The sequence below is a fragment of the Colobus angolensis genome, unplaced genomic scaffold, assembly GCF_000951035.1.
Source record: "Colobus angolensis palliatus isolate OR3802 unplaced genomic scaffold, Cang.pa_1.0 Scaffold159, whole genome shotgun sequence".
In the NCBI taxonomy this organism is placed as follows: domain Eukaryota; kingdom Metazoa; phylum Chordata; class Mammalia; order Primates; family Cercopithecidae; genus Colobus; species Colobus angolensis.
Window position 1 is genome coordinate 7,166,238 of NW_012114699.1, and position 12,427 is coordinate 7,178,664.

A 12,427-nucleotide genomic window follows, 5' to 3' on the forward strand; every position below is an offset into this window, starting at 1 on the left:
CCAAATGGTTAATAGTGTTGTGAAGTGTAAAATGTTTTCTACTTACTGAGGGCTTACTATGGACCAGGGACTATGCTAAGTGATTTAGGTGAGTTACTGTATTTAATACTCACAACTGCCCTTTTGGGTCGGTAATATCATTATGTCCATTTTGCAGATGGAGGAACTGAAGCTCAGAGAAGAAATGGTGGGGTCAAGATGGGAAGCCAGGTCTGTCTGATTCTTTAAATATTTGTGCCATCTTGCTTTTCTGAATGACTTTTTACAGAGAGCAATGCTAGCATGAACCTCATCAAAGCCCACTAGTGTCCAACACACCGCAGCTTCCTGAGTCATCTGCCACTGTGTTATAATAAAAAAATAAACATCTGGTCTTTGTCCCTGGTCCCCGGGGCACACAGCATCTAAAACCCTTGGAATTTCTGGAGTGATAAGAGTTAAGATGACGGGTAGCTGGGGGCCCCTTATAGCTTTAGAATTGGGGCTGGCCATCAGAAAGACTTAGGCATGATCAGAGAGTTGGAACATCAGGAAGGAGAGAGTGGCTGGAGATTGAATTAATCACCAATAGCCAGTGATTTCATCAATCATGCCTCTATAATGAAGCCTCCGTAAGAACTCTGAAACGATGGGGTTCGGAGAGGTTTCTGGTTGGCAAACACAACAAGATACACACCCAAAAAGGTATAGAAACTCCGCATACCCCTTTCCAGTACCTTGCTCTATATACCTCTTCCATTGTATCCTTTATACTAAATCGGTAAGAGTAAGTAAGGTACTTTCCTGAGTTGTGTGAGCCACTCTAGCAAATTATCAAACCTGGGGTGGGTATTGTGGAAACCCCTGACTTTGTAGCCAAATCAGACAGAAGTAGAGGAAACTTGGAGACCCTATATTTGAGACTGGCATCTATAGAGAGGGCAGTCTTCCGGGACTGAGCCCTTAAACCCATGGAGTCTAATGTTAAACTCTAACTTTGGGTAGTGAGTGTGAGAACGGAATTCAACTGTAGGACACCCACTTGGTATTGAAGAGTTGGAGATGTAGTGTTGGAAAAGACACCATGCATCTGGTGTCAGGAGGTTAAAACAAACAAACAAATAATCCCTTGTCATTTGGTGTCAGAAGTGTAAAAATAGCTTAGTTAATAACCTGGAAAAACTCGCCTATACTTGCTCCAGAGGCTCTCTGGAAAAGCTCTCTGCCAAGTAGGGTCTGCACTAGCCCCCTGAGTGGACATGAGAGGGCTTATCTATCCTTGCACAGATATTTAAAAAAAATCTACAATGTGTTTCTCCAGCTGACCCCTCTTAGCTTAGTGCTTGTACTGACATGCTTGACTGCTTGACATGGCAGTGGCTACAAGGAGCGTGAGGGGGGCTGGCAGCTGCTGTTAAATTTGGAAATTTGTAGTTGTTCTTAACCTATCATCTTCAGAACTCTGAGTTCTTGCGCTGCCATGCTTCATAAATGCTTGACATGTGCTTGTCAATCTTAGGTAAAGCCCTCCCCTCCTCCATTGTACCTAGGCATTGTACGTGGCATGTGTGCATTAGCTTCCTTACCCACTAGCAGTGCTTCACGTTCAGATTTGATAGGACTGCTGTTCATGGTCTTCTCAAGAGGGTATTCGCTATCCTGGTTTGATGCACACAGCCTAGAAGCACAGCTTTCCTGTGGACACAATATGCTTCCCAGGTCAGTTCACTTTATTTGGCAATAGAGTTGGTTTCAATTAACTACACCACAGGTAACTTAACACAGGACTATAAAAGCAATACTGTTCAATTTAGATTACTGAATGGGAGGGAAAATATCATAAATTACAAAAGCATCACAGATATTCCAAAGCTTATTTTTAGGGCTCCAAAACACACAGAAACATTTAAACATTTACCTTCACCAGTTTTTTTTTTCTGCCTTCATCTTGACTTTATACAAGCAATCTGGGCAACTAGACCCAACATTTATGGTATACTAACAAGATGCTAGGCACTGTTAGATAAGTGTTATCTCCATTCTACAGATGATGAAAGTGAGGCTCAGGTAAATTAACTAAGATCACACTGCAAGGAAGTGGAGCCAGGATTTCATCCCACTGTTAAAAGGACCATTTTTTTTTTTTTAAGTTTTAGGTCCACACTCTGTTAATGGTAAGTCCCATCTCAATGGAGAATCTACATTGGCTACATTGCCAATCCACTGATAGTTAATAAACTGTTGGCTTTTGGACTAAAACTTAGAGCTTTCTTTCCACTCATAGTTAACCAACTGTTGGTTTTTGAACTAAAAATTAGAGTTTTCATTTTTTCATTTACTAGTCTCTCTCTCTCTCTCTCTGATAAGGACATTATCAGTTAGAATATTCCTGACTTTACAGCAAGAAATGACCATGACAAAAAATAGCATTAGTCAATGGCCTTCTTTGTTGTGGAAAATTTTTCTCTTTCAGAGTGTAGCAGGAAGGTTTCATAAGAGAAACTCAGGTGAAATCCATGACCAGCAATCAAACTGAAAAATACCTCTAGACCTTTCATGGCTCTTTCTTTCTCTCTCTGGGTACTGAGTATCTTTTCTGTTATTATAAATGTGAAGGAAAAGCTTTCAGAAGAAGGAATAAAAGAAATCACTGCTTCTTTTACTGCTGAAAAGAAAATGCTGCTGAAATGCTCCTTGGGGGGGTAGATCATGGCTGACTCAGATGCATTTTCACTTCTTCCTTTCCACAAACCCTTAGCAGGGACAGGATTCCTTCTGTTTTCTTTAAAGATGTCTTCAAAGCTTCCAGGATGCTGTCTCTGAGTGAAATGAATGGTCTATGCCGCAAGACATGTTGTTTTGTGAATTTACAGGCTTCCTGGCTGTAGTCAGAGGGGAACCCTTTCTTGATGACCTACTCAATCTTTGACCTTTAGAATTCAATCCAGGCAGTAACCATTATGCCAAGTTTGATTTAAACTACTAGCTCACTTCTAAGCCACGGGCTTCACATCTGCTTCTGACCCCCTTAAAACATTAAATGATATGGTAAGCCATTTCTTAAGTGTGAGAGTTTAACAGACTGGGGTTGATTTAAGATGTGAACATATTCTGGGAAGTTTTAGCCATCTTGAATAGAGCTGCAGCCTTACTCAAACCTGACTTCAATTTTATTATAACTGGCATTTAAAAAATTAGAAGGTACATTGAAGGGATGCTTATCACCTTGAATTTTACTAGCAGATTCAAAGAGCTTAGTTCTTTCCGCAGTAAGACAGACATAAGTCACATTGTTATATTGCAAAACACTGACAATAACTCACCCTGTAGCTTACTGTCAAGAAACCCAAACAAAAGCAAATAAAAAAAGAGATGCCTCTTCACCAAAACTTATTGCTTTCCTTTCAACCTGAAATTATTTTTGCAGTCTAATGTGATGGTACTTTGTTTCCTAACCTAATTGTGTCAGGTTGAAATATTTGGTCACAAATCAGCTTCCCAGAGAAGATCAGTTTATAATGAACTGTCATGAATTTCTCTAAAAGAACCTTTGCTTAAAATAACAGGAAAAAACATATTTTGACTCACTGTTTTTTTGGATTATCAGTTGGATCTTTTCCCCGTTCTCATCAGCCAACACTTCACGGTCTATTCAGTTTCCAAATGGGAAACACTTGTCCTTAGGCACAATATGGCAAGTTTCTTCTATGCCATTTGACCTCTTACCTCTTACTTCTTTAAATGAAATACTTTACAAACCAGAAAGCTACTTACACAAAAAATGCCCTTAGGTCAAATTGTGATGTCAATCTTGAAGAGCAATTCTAAGCATAATGTCATGAGCATAACCCCATGTCTATCTACAGTCTTCTGGCTACATAATCCATTTTATGCAGGAAGCAAAATGTGGCAGCTCTGGGACATTTTAGAAGCCCTGATGGTATGAGGAAAGTCCTGATAAGTAGAGCAGCTTTGGTGCTTTTCAATTAAATGCTTGATAAATGAATTTCTCTGGGAGTATGCTTGTTTCTTTAATAGTGCCCACAAAACTGGAACGTGAGTTGGTTTTATGAAGTGGAAGAATTAAAAGCACGTTGCAAATGGCCTCTAGAAGAAAACACTTTCAATCATTTGTTTCAACTACACCAAGGTTGCCAGTTCTTAATGGCACTCTAGGGGAAGGCACTGTGCTGGTAAACACACTCAGGGCCTGTATGCACTGCATCTTCCTGAGCTGAGAACAGAAGATAAAGAGAATATGCTCTTGAGGAACTGTATCACTGTTGATTTCTGACTCTCGGTCCAAGCTCCTAATCTTCTCTTCCTTTAGATATATCAAAACAAGGAAGTTCTGGTCAATGGGCTTCCCTTTTCAGAGGATAATGTCAGCTGAATATTGATGCATCAAGGAGATTGGAGAGGTTGACTTTACACACCTGGAATAGAATGGGCACCTGATTCATGGTTGTGATACACGATTCCATCCAGATGTTAGACTCTCTGGTCCTCATTGGTGGTTCTTATTGCTGAGAGCTCTCACTTGATAAAGTCCCATCTTGGCTTCTAGCTTTAGAATACTGTGTCTCATTTTTTTCCCCAAGGTTTCCCTCTTCTTGGTATTGGCTATTCCTCTCATCTGCAGCTGCTCATTATTACACTAAATTGACTAGCTGCAAAGAAATGCCAATGTGCTAGCTGCACTTGTGTTTCTTCCTTTAATGAAATGCTCGATTAAAAGTACTTTGTGTCACATGAGTTTTCTATGTTGCTATTTGCTTGACAAGATGAAGCAGGGAAGAGGTGTGCACTCTGGTCATCTCCAAGAGAGAAGACTGAGGAATTTTAGGGATGAACCGACTACTTATTTGTTGAAAGGTGTACATTCCAGAACCCTTAGAAATGCCAAGGACTCATACCTAAAAGCAAAGCCCTTAGTATAAGAATTACCCCCGAGAGGGGCTTTCAATCTCTAATCAGCCAAACATTCCCCATCGATTTCTAGAGCATAACTTCCAGGGCATTTTCACTGTCACTGAAAAGTAGGTAAAGGAGCAAGGAAAAAGGTTCACTTAGGGCGCATGTACCTTTTCCTTAAGATTTTCCAACATTTTTTCCACCTGTAACTTGTCATCTTTGAGTTTTTCAAGTTCAGCTTCTTTCTTTTTGTATTCCTCTTGGACTTTGAGTAGATGCTATAAGAAAGACCAAAGACAATCAATTTATGAATTATGGAGCCACACTTCATTTAAAATCCCTGGCTGAATTTAGATATATCAGGTGGGCCTGCCTCACTTTCCTCCAGCACACACGACCATTTTTCCATAAAGAGATTGGGCAAATCAAGATATTTTCACTTTACATTATTTTATCTAGCTCTTAAGAAATTCCTTTGAACTTGTTAATATTTGAGAAAGGTCGTGAGAAACTAATTGATCCAGTCACTTAACTTCTTCCCTATTCTGGCCGGGGGTCAAAGTAGGGTGCAGTTAATACTGTGTGGGCAATGTTTTGATTGCTGCATAGAAGTAAATGTAATGTTGTAAAGCATTCTTGCAAATAGCCATTTGCCAAGCCAAGTTCAATTTCTGTGAGGAAAGTAGTAAAGAATCCAAATTTTACATATGTTAGTTTCCATATAAGTAGGCAGGAAGCTATATTTAGCATTATTAATAATTTCAACAAATAATATTTATTTGAGTGCCTAATATGTACTAAGCATTGTGCTAAGGGTTTTACATGCACGGTCTCAAGCCTCACAATGACCCTATGTTACTATGATCCCAAAGGCTAGGAGAGGTTAAGTGGCTTCCCTAATGCCATTCAGATAGTCAGTAGCAGAGCTGGGATTTAAAAGCAGGTTGGGTCAACCCCAGAGTTCATGTCCTTACACACTTTATTATACTATATATCTTTTGAGATAAGATGAGAGAAATTTTATCATCGTTTACAAGGCATTTTTTTTCAATACAAAATAATCAAAACGAGTGAAATTATTTTTAAGAGGTAGAGACCTAATTCTCACTGAGGTCTTTGAAGTGATGAAACAAAATAAAATTTCATCATTTTCAAATTTCATTTAAGTAGCAGAACTATCCTTATGTGAAATGGTTTGAAAATCAAAGAGGGGAGAAACAGCAACAACAAAAATATTTCCAAAGTCGTGCTTTTCAGAGGCTTGCAAAAGACCATTGGAAGGGCTAAAAAGGATGGTACAATGTACATTGTCAAAATTCTTTGAAGTGTAGGTGAGGAGGTGCATTTTTTCCAAAGAAAGATCTCTGATATAATTTACATGTTCTAATTAAACTCCATGGTGACGGTAAAAGGAAGGTGAGCATTACTTCACACATTTTGTTAATAGAAAAGGTGAAATATTAATGTCATATTACTTGTTGTATAGGAAGACAATGGTGGCAGAAAGAATAGTTTAGGGTTCCTAGTGCCAGAATAGACCATTGTTCATGATTTGTAATTTCCAACCAGCAATTAGCTTTGCCCTAGATAATTTCAAGGCATATAGTTAAAAACTATTGCACAATTTAAGGTATAAGGACAATGGCTGGTAGTCTAGCATGACAGAAGATGACAGTGGCCTTACTCAGAGGCACTACTCCTTTACTATAGTGAAGGCAGCTGTTGATATCTTTTAAACTGTAGAATCACTGTGGTGATGGTTACATAAAACTCCTAGATGTTGAACATCTGCTACACTTCTGTGAATGCAATCACAGTTGGGTGCATTTATTTACTTTGCTTTTTACACTTTGAATTATCCACAGGTAAACTCATTCACATAAGTGACTGTTAATACAAAACAAAATAAAAACAAGTTGGTATTATACACTCAAAGCATTGACACTTAAAAACCTATAATGTACCTACTTCTACTCAAATCAAGGGTAGATTCCTGCCATTCCTTTTAAAAGGCTGTATTTCTTGGTATTCTATCAACTAGATACGTGTTCATCAGCATTTTTTCATATCTAAATAATTGAGGTTCTTCGTAAAGACCCTGAGGCCCTGTCTAGATCCCTAAGTACCTTCTGAAGCATAAAGAAAAGATTAGATTATGTTCAGTATAGTCTAATGTTAAATATATTTCATTTAATGCTCATTCTTTGAAAATTGGCAATCCATTGCTATCTCTGTATTAACTGGAATATTTAATTAACCACAACAATAATTCCTTCCTCAGCCATGCCAGATAATATTACATCAAGAAGAATAATAGGTTTGATATTCGATTTGCTTGCAGGGGACTCTTCTACAGGTGAGAAGCTGATGCTATTCTACCCAGAAGCTCAGAAAACCAAAATGCCTTTACCTGTTGCATTCCTTGCAGGGCTTGTTGCAGGAGTTTCAGTTGCTGTTCTTTGTTTGGGTCATCTTCTCTGTGGGCTTTGCCTTGTTCTTGCTTGAGCAGTTCTACTTCATTTCGGTAGGCATCGAGCTGCCAACGGAGGCTGTCATTTTCTTCCTTCAGAGCTTCTGCCTGTGATACTAAGGCTAAACAATCAATATAAAATATGAAACCATATATCCAGATTCATTTGTGGTTCATCTGTATACCACAAAAAGGTTGGTTCTTCCTCTTGATGAAGAACTTTAGGTTTGAGTTGGCCATGTCAGCAAGAGATGGACACAAAAGCACACAGGCCTGTTTTTATAAATGAACTAGGATTCCAACACACAAAAGTTCACATCATATTCCTCATTCTCCACCTCAAATATAACTAAGATATTTTGAGGTAACATCAATTTCTTTTATTTGAAATGTAGGAAATGATAACAGCCCTGTAATAATAAAATACAGGACCAATTCCCTTGAACCGACAGCTGCCTACACAATAATGTTGCTGACAGATGTTGTAGCATTGAGAAACGTAACCTCAGAATTTCCTGCTGCTCCATAGCTTTGTATAAAGAGTCAGATTCTAACTTCAGTTACACTCATTTTATTTTTACTGAAAATGTAAGGGGGAGTAATGAAGAATCAAAGTAGTGCCAGAGGTTAGCAGGCTGGAAAGCAAATGCTGAGGGACACGGTTATGGGAGGTACACAAATATGGGAGCCCGGAAAAGGAAATATGAGGCACAGATAGAGTTGTGTTAGTGAATATGTAATTGCATTTCAAGATTTCTTTCTTTCCTTCCTTCCTTTTTTTTTTTTTTTTTTGACAGTCTCACTCTGTCGCCTAGGCTGGAGTGCAGTGGTGCCATCTTGGCTCACTGCAACCTCTGCCTCCTGGGTTCAAGCAATTCTCCTGCCTCAGCCTCCTGAGTAGCTGGGACTACAGGTGCCTACACCATGCCTGGTTACTTTTTGTATTTTTAGTAGAGATGGGGTTTCACCATATTGGCCAAGCTGGTCTCGAATTCCTGACCTTGTGATCCACCCGCCTCAGCCTCCCAAAATGCTGGGATTACAGGTGTGAGCCAACGCACCTGGCCCAAGATTTCTTAATATGCACGTTTTCATCTACTTCTTTTCAAATAACTGTTAACCAACAATTTGAAACACACACACACACACGACTGTAGCATTGACTTGTCCCACAGAGGAAAGATAAATGTAAAAACTAAGACACAAGATTTCCAGTTTCCAGTCTGGCATGTAAGGACATTTAGAAGCTGCCACTCTGTCTTAATAACAAGTAAAAAGCTGAACAACCTGAAAAATCAACAACTCTTTTTATATTTGTTAGTGAAGTGAGGTTATAGGGCAAGCAGCTGCCCCCCAAACAAAACTGGAGATACAGACAGGTGAATATGGAGAATCACAATTTACTGGACCAAAAACCCATGAGCAGAAACCTCCAGGGGACCCAGTCCTTGGGTAGGAAAACCTAAGCTGTAATTAATAAATTGCTGGAGGCTGTGTGGACAAGTCTGTGAAATTAGCTTGGTGTGGTGGAGGGTACCTGTAATCCCAGCTACTCAGGAGGCTGAGGCAGGAGAATCGCGTGGGCCTGGGAGGCAGAGGTTGCAGTGAGCTGAGATCACGCCACTGCACTCTAGCCTGGGTGACAGAGCGAGACTCGGTCTCAAAACAAACAAACAAACAAACACACACACACACACACACATTCCAGGAGGACCCAATCATTGGAGAGCTCCCACACGTTCGTAAGTTTTACCTCCAGGAGATATACCAGTTCCTCACAGTATCAGAGAAAAATCTCCTCATGTTTCTGACAGGGGAAGTGGAAAAGGAACAATTTTGAAATTGCAGACCATTTTGGTCTTCTTCACAAAGAAAGCTATTTTACCAGAGCCTCACCTGCTGGGGTTTTAGAAGAACCTAACAGACCTGGGGGAAGATAAATATTCAACTCCAGTCCCCTCCAGCCATCCTGTCCCACCAAAGGGGTGTGTGTGTGTGTGTGGTGTGTGTGTGTGTGTGTGTGTAGGGGGGTGGTGGTGGGAGTGGGATAAAACTGAGAAGCACTGGTGAAGTTCACAGTTCAGGGACACAGGTTCACCAAAAGACTGAGACCTAATCATAGAACTAGAGAATGCTTTCCCTTCCTCCACACCTTACCACCATATTACTAAAGGGCTACTTATGAGAGTTTCTTTCACCTAGTACATCATGCCCAGATTTTAACAAAAAAATTACAAGGCATACTAAACAGTAGAAAACAGTTTTAAGAGATACAGAAAACACCAGAACCAGACTCAGATATAGAAGAGATACTGAACTTATCAGACTGATATTTTAAAAAAAAACTAGGATTAATATGTAATGGGCTTTAAAGAAAAAAATAGACAACATACAAGAACAGATGGATAATAAAAGCAGAAAGGAGAAATTCAAATAAAGAATAAAATTAAATACTAGAGATCAAAAACACTAGTAGAAATGAAGAATGCCTTTGATGGGGTAACTATTAGACTGGACATAACTAAGGAAATAATCCCTGAGCTTGAGGATACGGCAATAGAAACTTCCAAAACTGAAAATCTGTCTTAGTCCATTTTAACTGCTATAACCAAATACCACAAACTGGGTAGCTTATGAACAACAGGAATTTATTTCTCACAATTCTAGAAGCTTGGAGGTCCAAGATCAAGGTGCCAGTAGCTTTGGTGTCTGGTGAGGGCCTATTTCCTAGTTCATAGATGGTGCCTTCTACCTGTGTCCTCACATTAGGAAGGGACAAGTGGCTCTTTGGGGTCTCTTTTATAAGTGTACTAATCCCATTCATAAGGGCTCTGCCCTTATGACCTAATCACCTCCCAAAGGCCTCATCTACTAGTAGCACACTGCTGATTAAGTTTCAATATGAATTTTGGGGGACACATACATTCAGACCATAGCAAAAACAAAAAGAAAAACAACAACAGATCCTGGCGAGGTTGTGGAGAAAAAGGAAAGCTTTTACACTGTTGGTAGGAGTGTAAATTACTTCAACGACTGTGGAAGACAGTGTGGTGAATCCTCAAAGACCTAGATCCAGAAATACCATTTGACCCAGCAATCCCATTACTGGGTATACACCCAAAGTAATATAAATCATTCTATTATAAAGACACATGCATGTGTATGTTCACTGCAGCACTGTTCACAATAGCAAAGACATGGAATCAACCTAAATGCCCATTAATGATAGACTGGATAAAGAAAATGTGGTACATATACACCACGGAATACTATGCAGCTATTTAAAGGAATGAGAGCATGTCCTTTGCAGGAACATGGATGGAGCTAGAAGTCATTATCCTTAGCAAACTAACGCAGGAACAGAAAACCAAATACTGCATGTTCTCACTTATAAGTGGAAGCTGAATGATGAGAACACATAGACACATGAAAGGGAACAACACACACTGGGGATTGTTAGAGGGTAGGGGCCGGGAGGAGGGAGAGCATCAGGAAAAACAGCTAATGCACACTGGGCTTATTACCTAGGTGATGGGGTGATCTGTGCAGCAAACCACAATGGCATGCGTTTAGCTATGTAACAAACCTGCACATCCTGCACATGTACCCCTGAACTTTAAATAAAAGCTGAAAATAAAAAAATACTGATAAAAGTACATAACAGAATATCCAAGAACTATAGGACCACTACAAAAGGTGGAAACATGTGTAATGGGAATAGCTGGAAGGAGAAGAAAGAAAGAAACAAGCAATATTTGAAGCAATAATGACTGAGAATTTCTCCCAAATTAATGTCAGACACCAAACCATACATAGATCCAGGAAGTTCAGGGAACACGAGACAGGATAAATGCCAAAAACCCTTTCTGCCTATGCATATCATATTCAAACTTAAGAAAATCAAAATAAAGAAAAAATCTTGAAAGAAACCACAAGGGAAACAAACACTTTACCTATAGAGGAGCACAAATAAACATTACATCTGCCTTCTTTTCAGAAATTGTGCAAATAAAAAGTGGAATAAAACATTTACGGAGTTAAGAGAAAAAAAATCAACAACCTAGAATTCTGTACCCTGTGAAATCTGGATCTACATAAAGAAAGGAAGAGCATCAAAGAATGAAAAAGTGAAGGTAAAATAAAAACTTTTGGCTGGGCACAGTGGCTCATACCTGTAATCCCAGCACTTTGGGAGGCTGAGGTGGGTGGATCACCTGAGGTCAGGAGTTCAAGACAGCCTGGCCAACATGGTGAAACACCGTCTTTACTAAAAATACAAAAAATTAGCCAGGCGTGGTGGCAGGCGCCTGTAATCCCAGCTACTCAGGAGGCTAAGGCAGGAGAATCACCTGAACCCGTGAGGTGGAGATTTAGTGAGCCGAGATCACGCCATTCCACTCCAGCCTGGACAAGAAGAGCAAAACTCTGTCTCAAAAAACAAAACAAAAAAAAAACAAAAACCAAAAAAAAACCCTCCCAAAAGTTTTATTTTTCTTCTTCTTAACTGATCTATTACAGCATATAACTTTTCAAAATAACAATAGCAACAATGTATTCATTTATGTATGCATAAATATGTATAGACAGGTTGACAATCTATAATGCAAACTCCAAAATCTGAAATGCCCCCAAATCTGAAACTTTTTGTGTACCAACAAGATGCTCAAAGGTTATGCTCATGGGAAATGCTCACTGGAGTGTTTTGGATTTCGAATGTTCAGATTAGGGATGCTGAACCAGTAAGTACAATGCAAATATTCCAAAATAAAAAAAAAAATAAATCCAGCGTCGAAAAACTTCTGGTCCTAGGCATTGTGGATAGAGGATACTGAACTTGTATACAGGCAGGCCTCATTTTATTGCATTTAGCTTTACTGAACTTCACAGGCTTTTTTTTTTTTTTTTTTATACAAATTGAAGGTTTGTGGCAACTCTGTGTCAAGCGAATCTATTGGTGCCATTTTTCTGACAGCATGTGCTCACATTTTGATAATTCTCTGGGTCACATTTTGGTAATTATCACAATATTTCAAACTTTTTCATTATTATTGTACCTTTTATGGT

The 12,427-nt window shown here is 39.2% G+C and overlaps 1 protein-coding gene across 2 annotated transcripts in view; it reads right to left on the minus strand.

Moving 5' to 3' along the window:
* Positions 1–12,427, minus strand: part of ENOX2 (ecto-NOX disulfide-thiol exchanger 2) — a 208,663-nt gene that overhangs the window by 6,503 nt on the left and 189,733 nt on the right. For both annotated transcript variants that reach the window (XM_011936985.1, XM_011936984.1), the window contains 3 exons: positions 7,304–7,485; positions 5,064–5,171; positions 1,566–1,674 (listed from right to left, as the gene is read on the minus strand). In XM_011936985.1, coding sequence (XP_011792375.1) covers positions 1,566–1,674; positions 5,064–5,171; positions 7,304–7,485 — 399 coding nt within the window. The remainder of the gene's footprint in view (positions 1–1,565; positions 1,675–5,063; positions 5,172–7,303; positions 7,486–12,427) is intronic.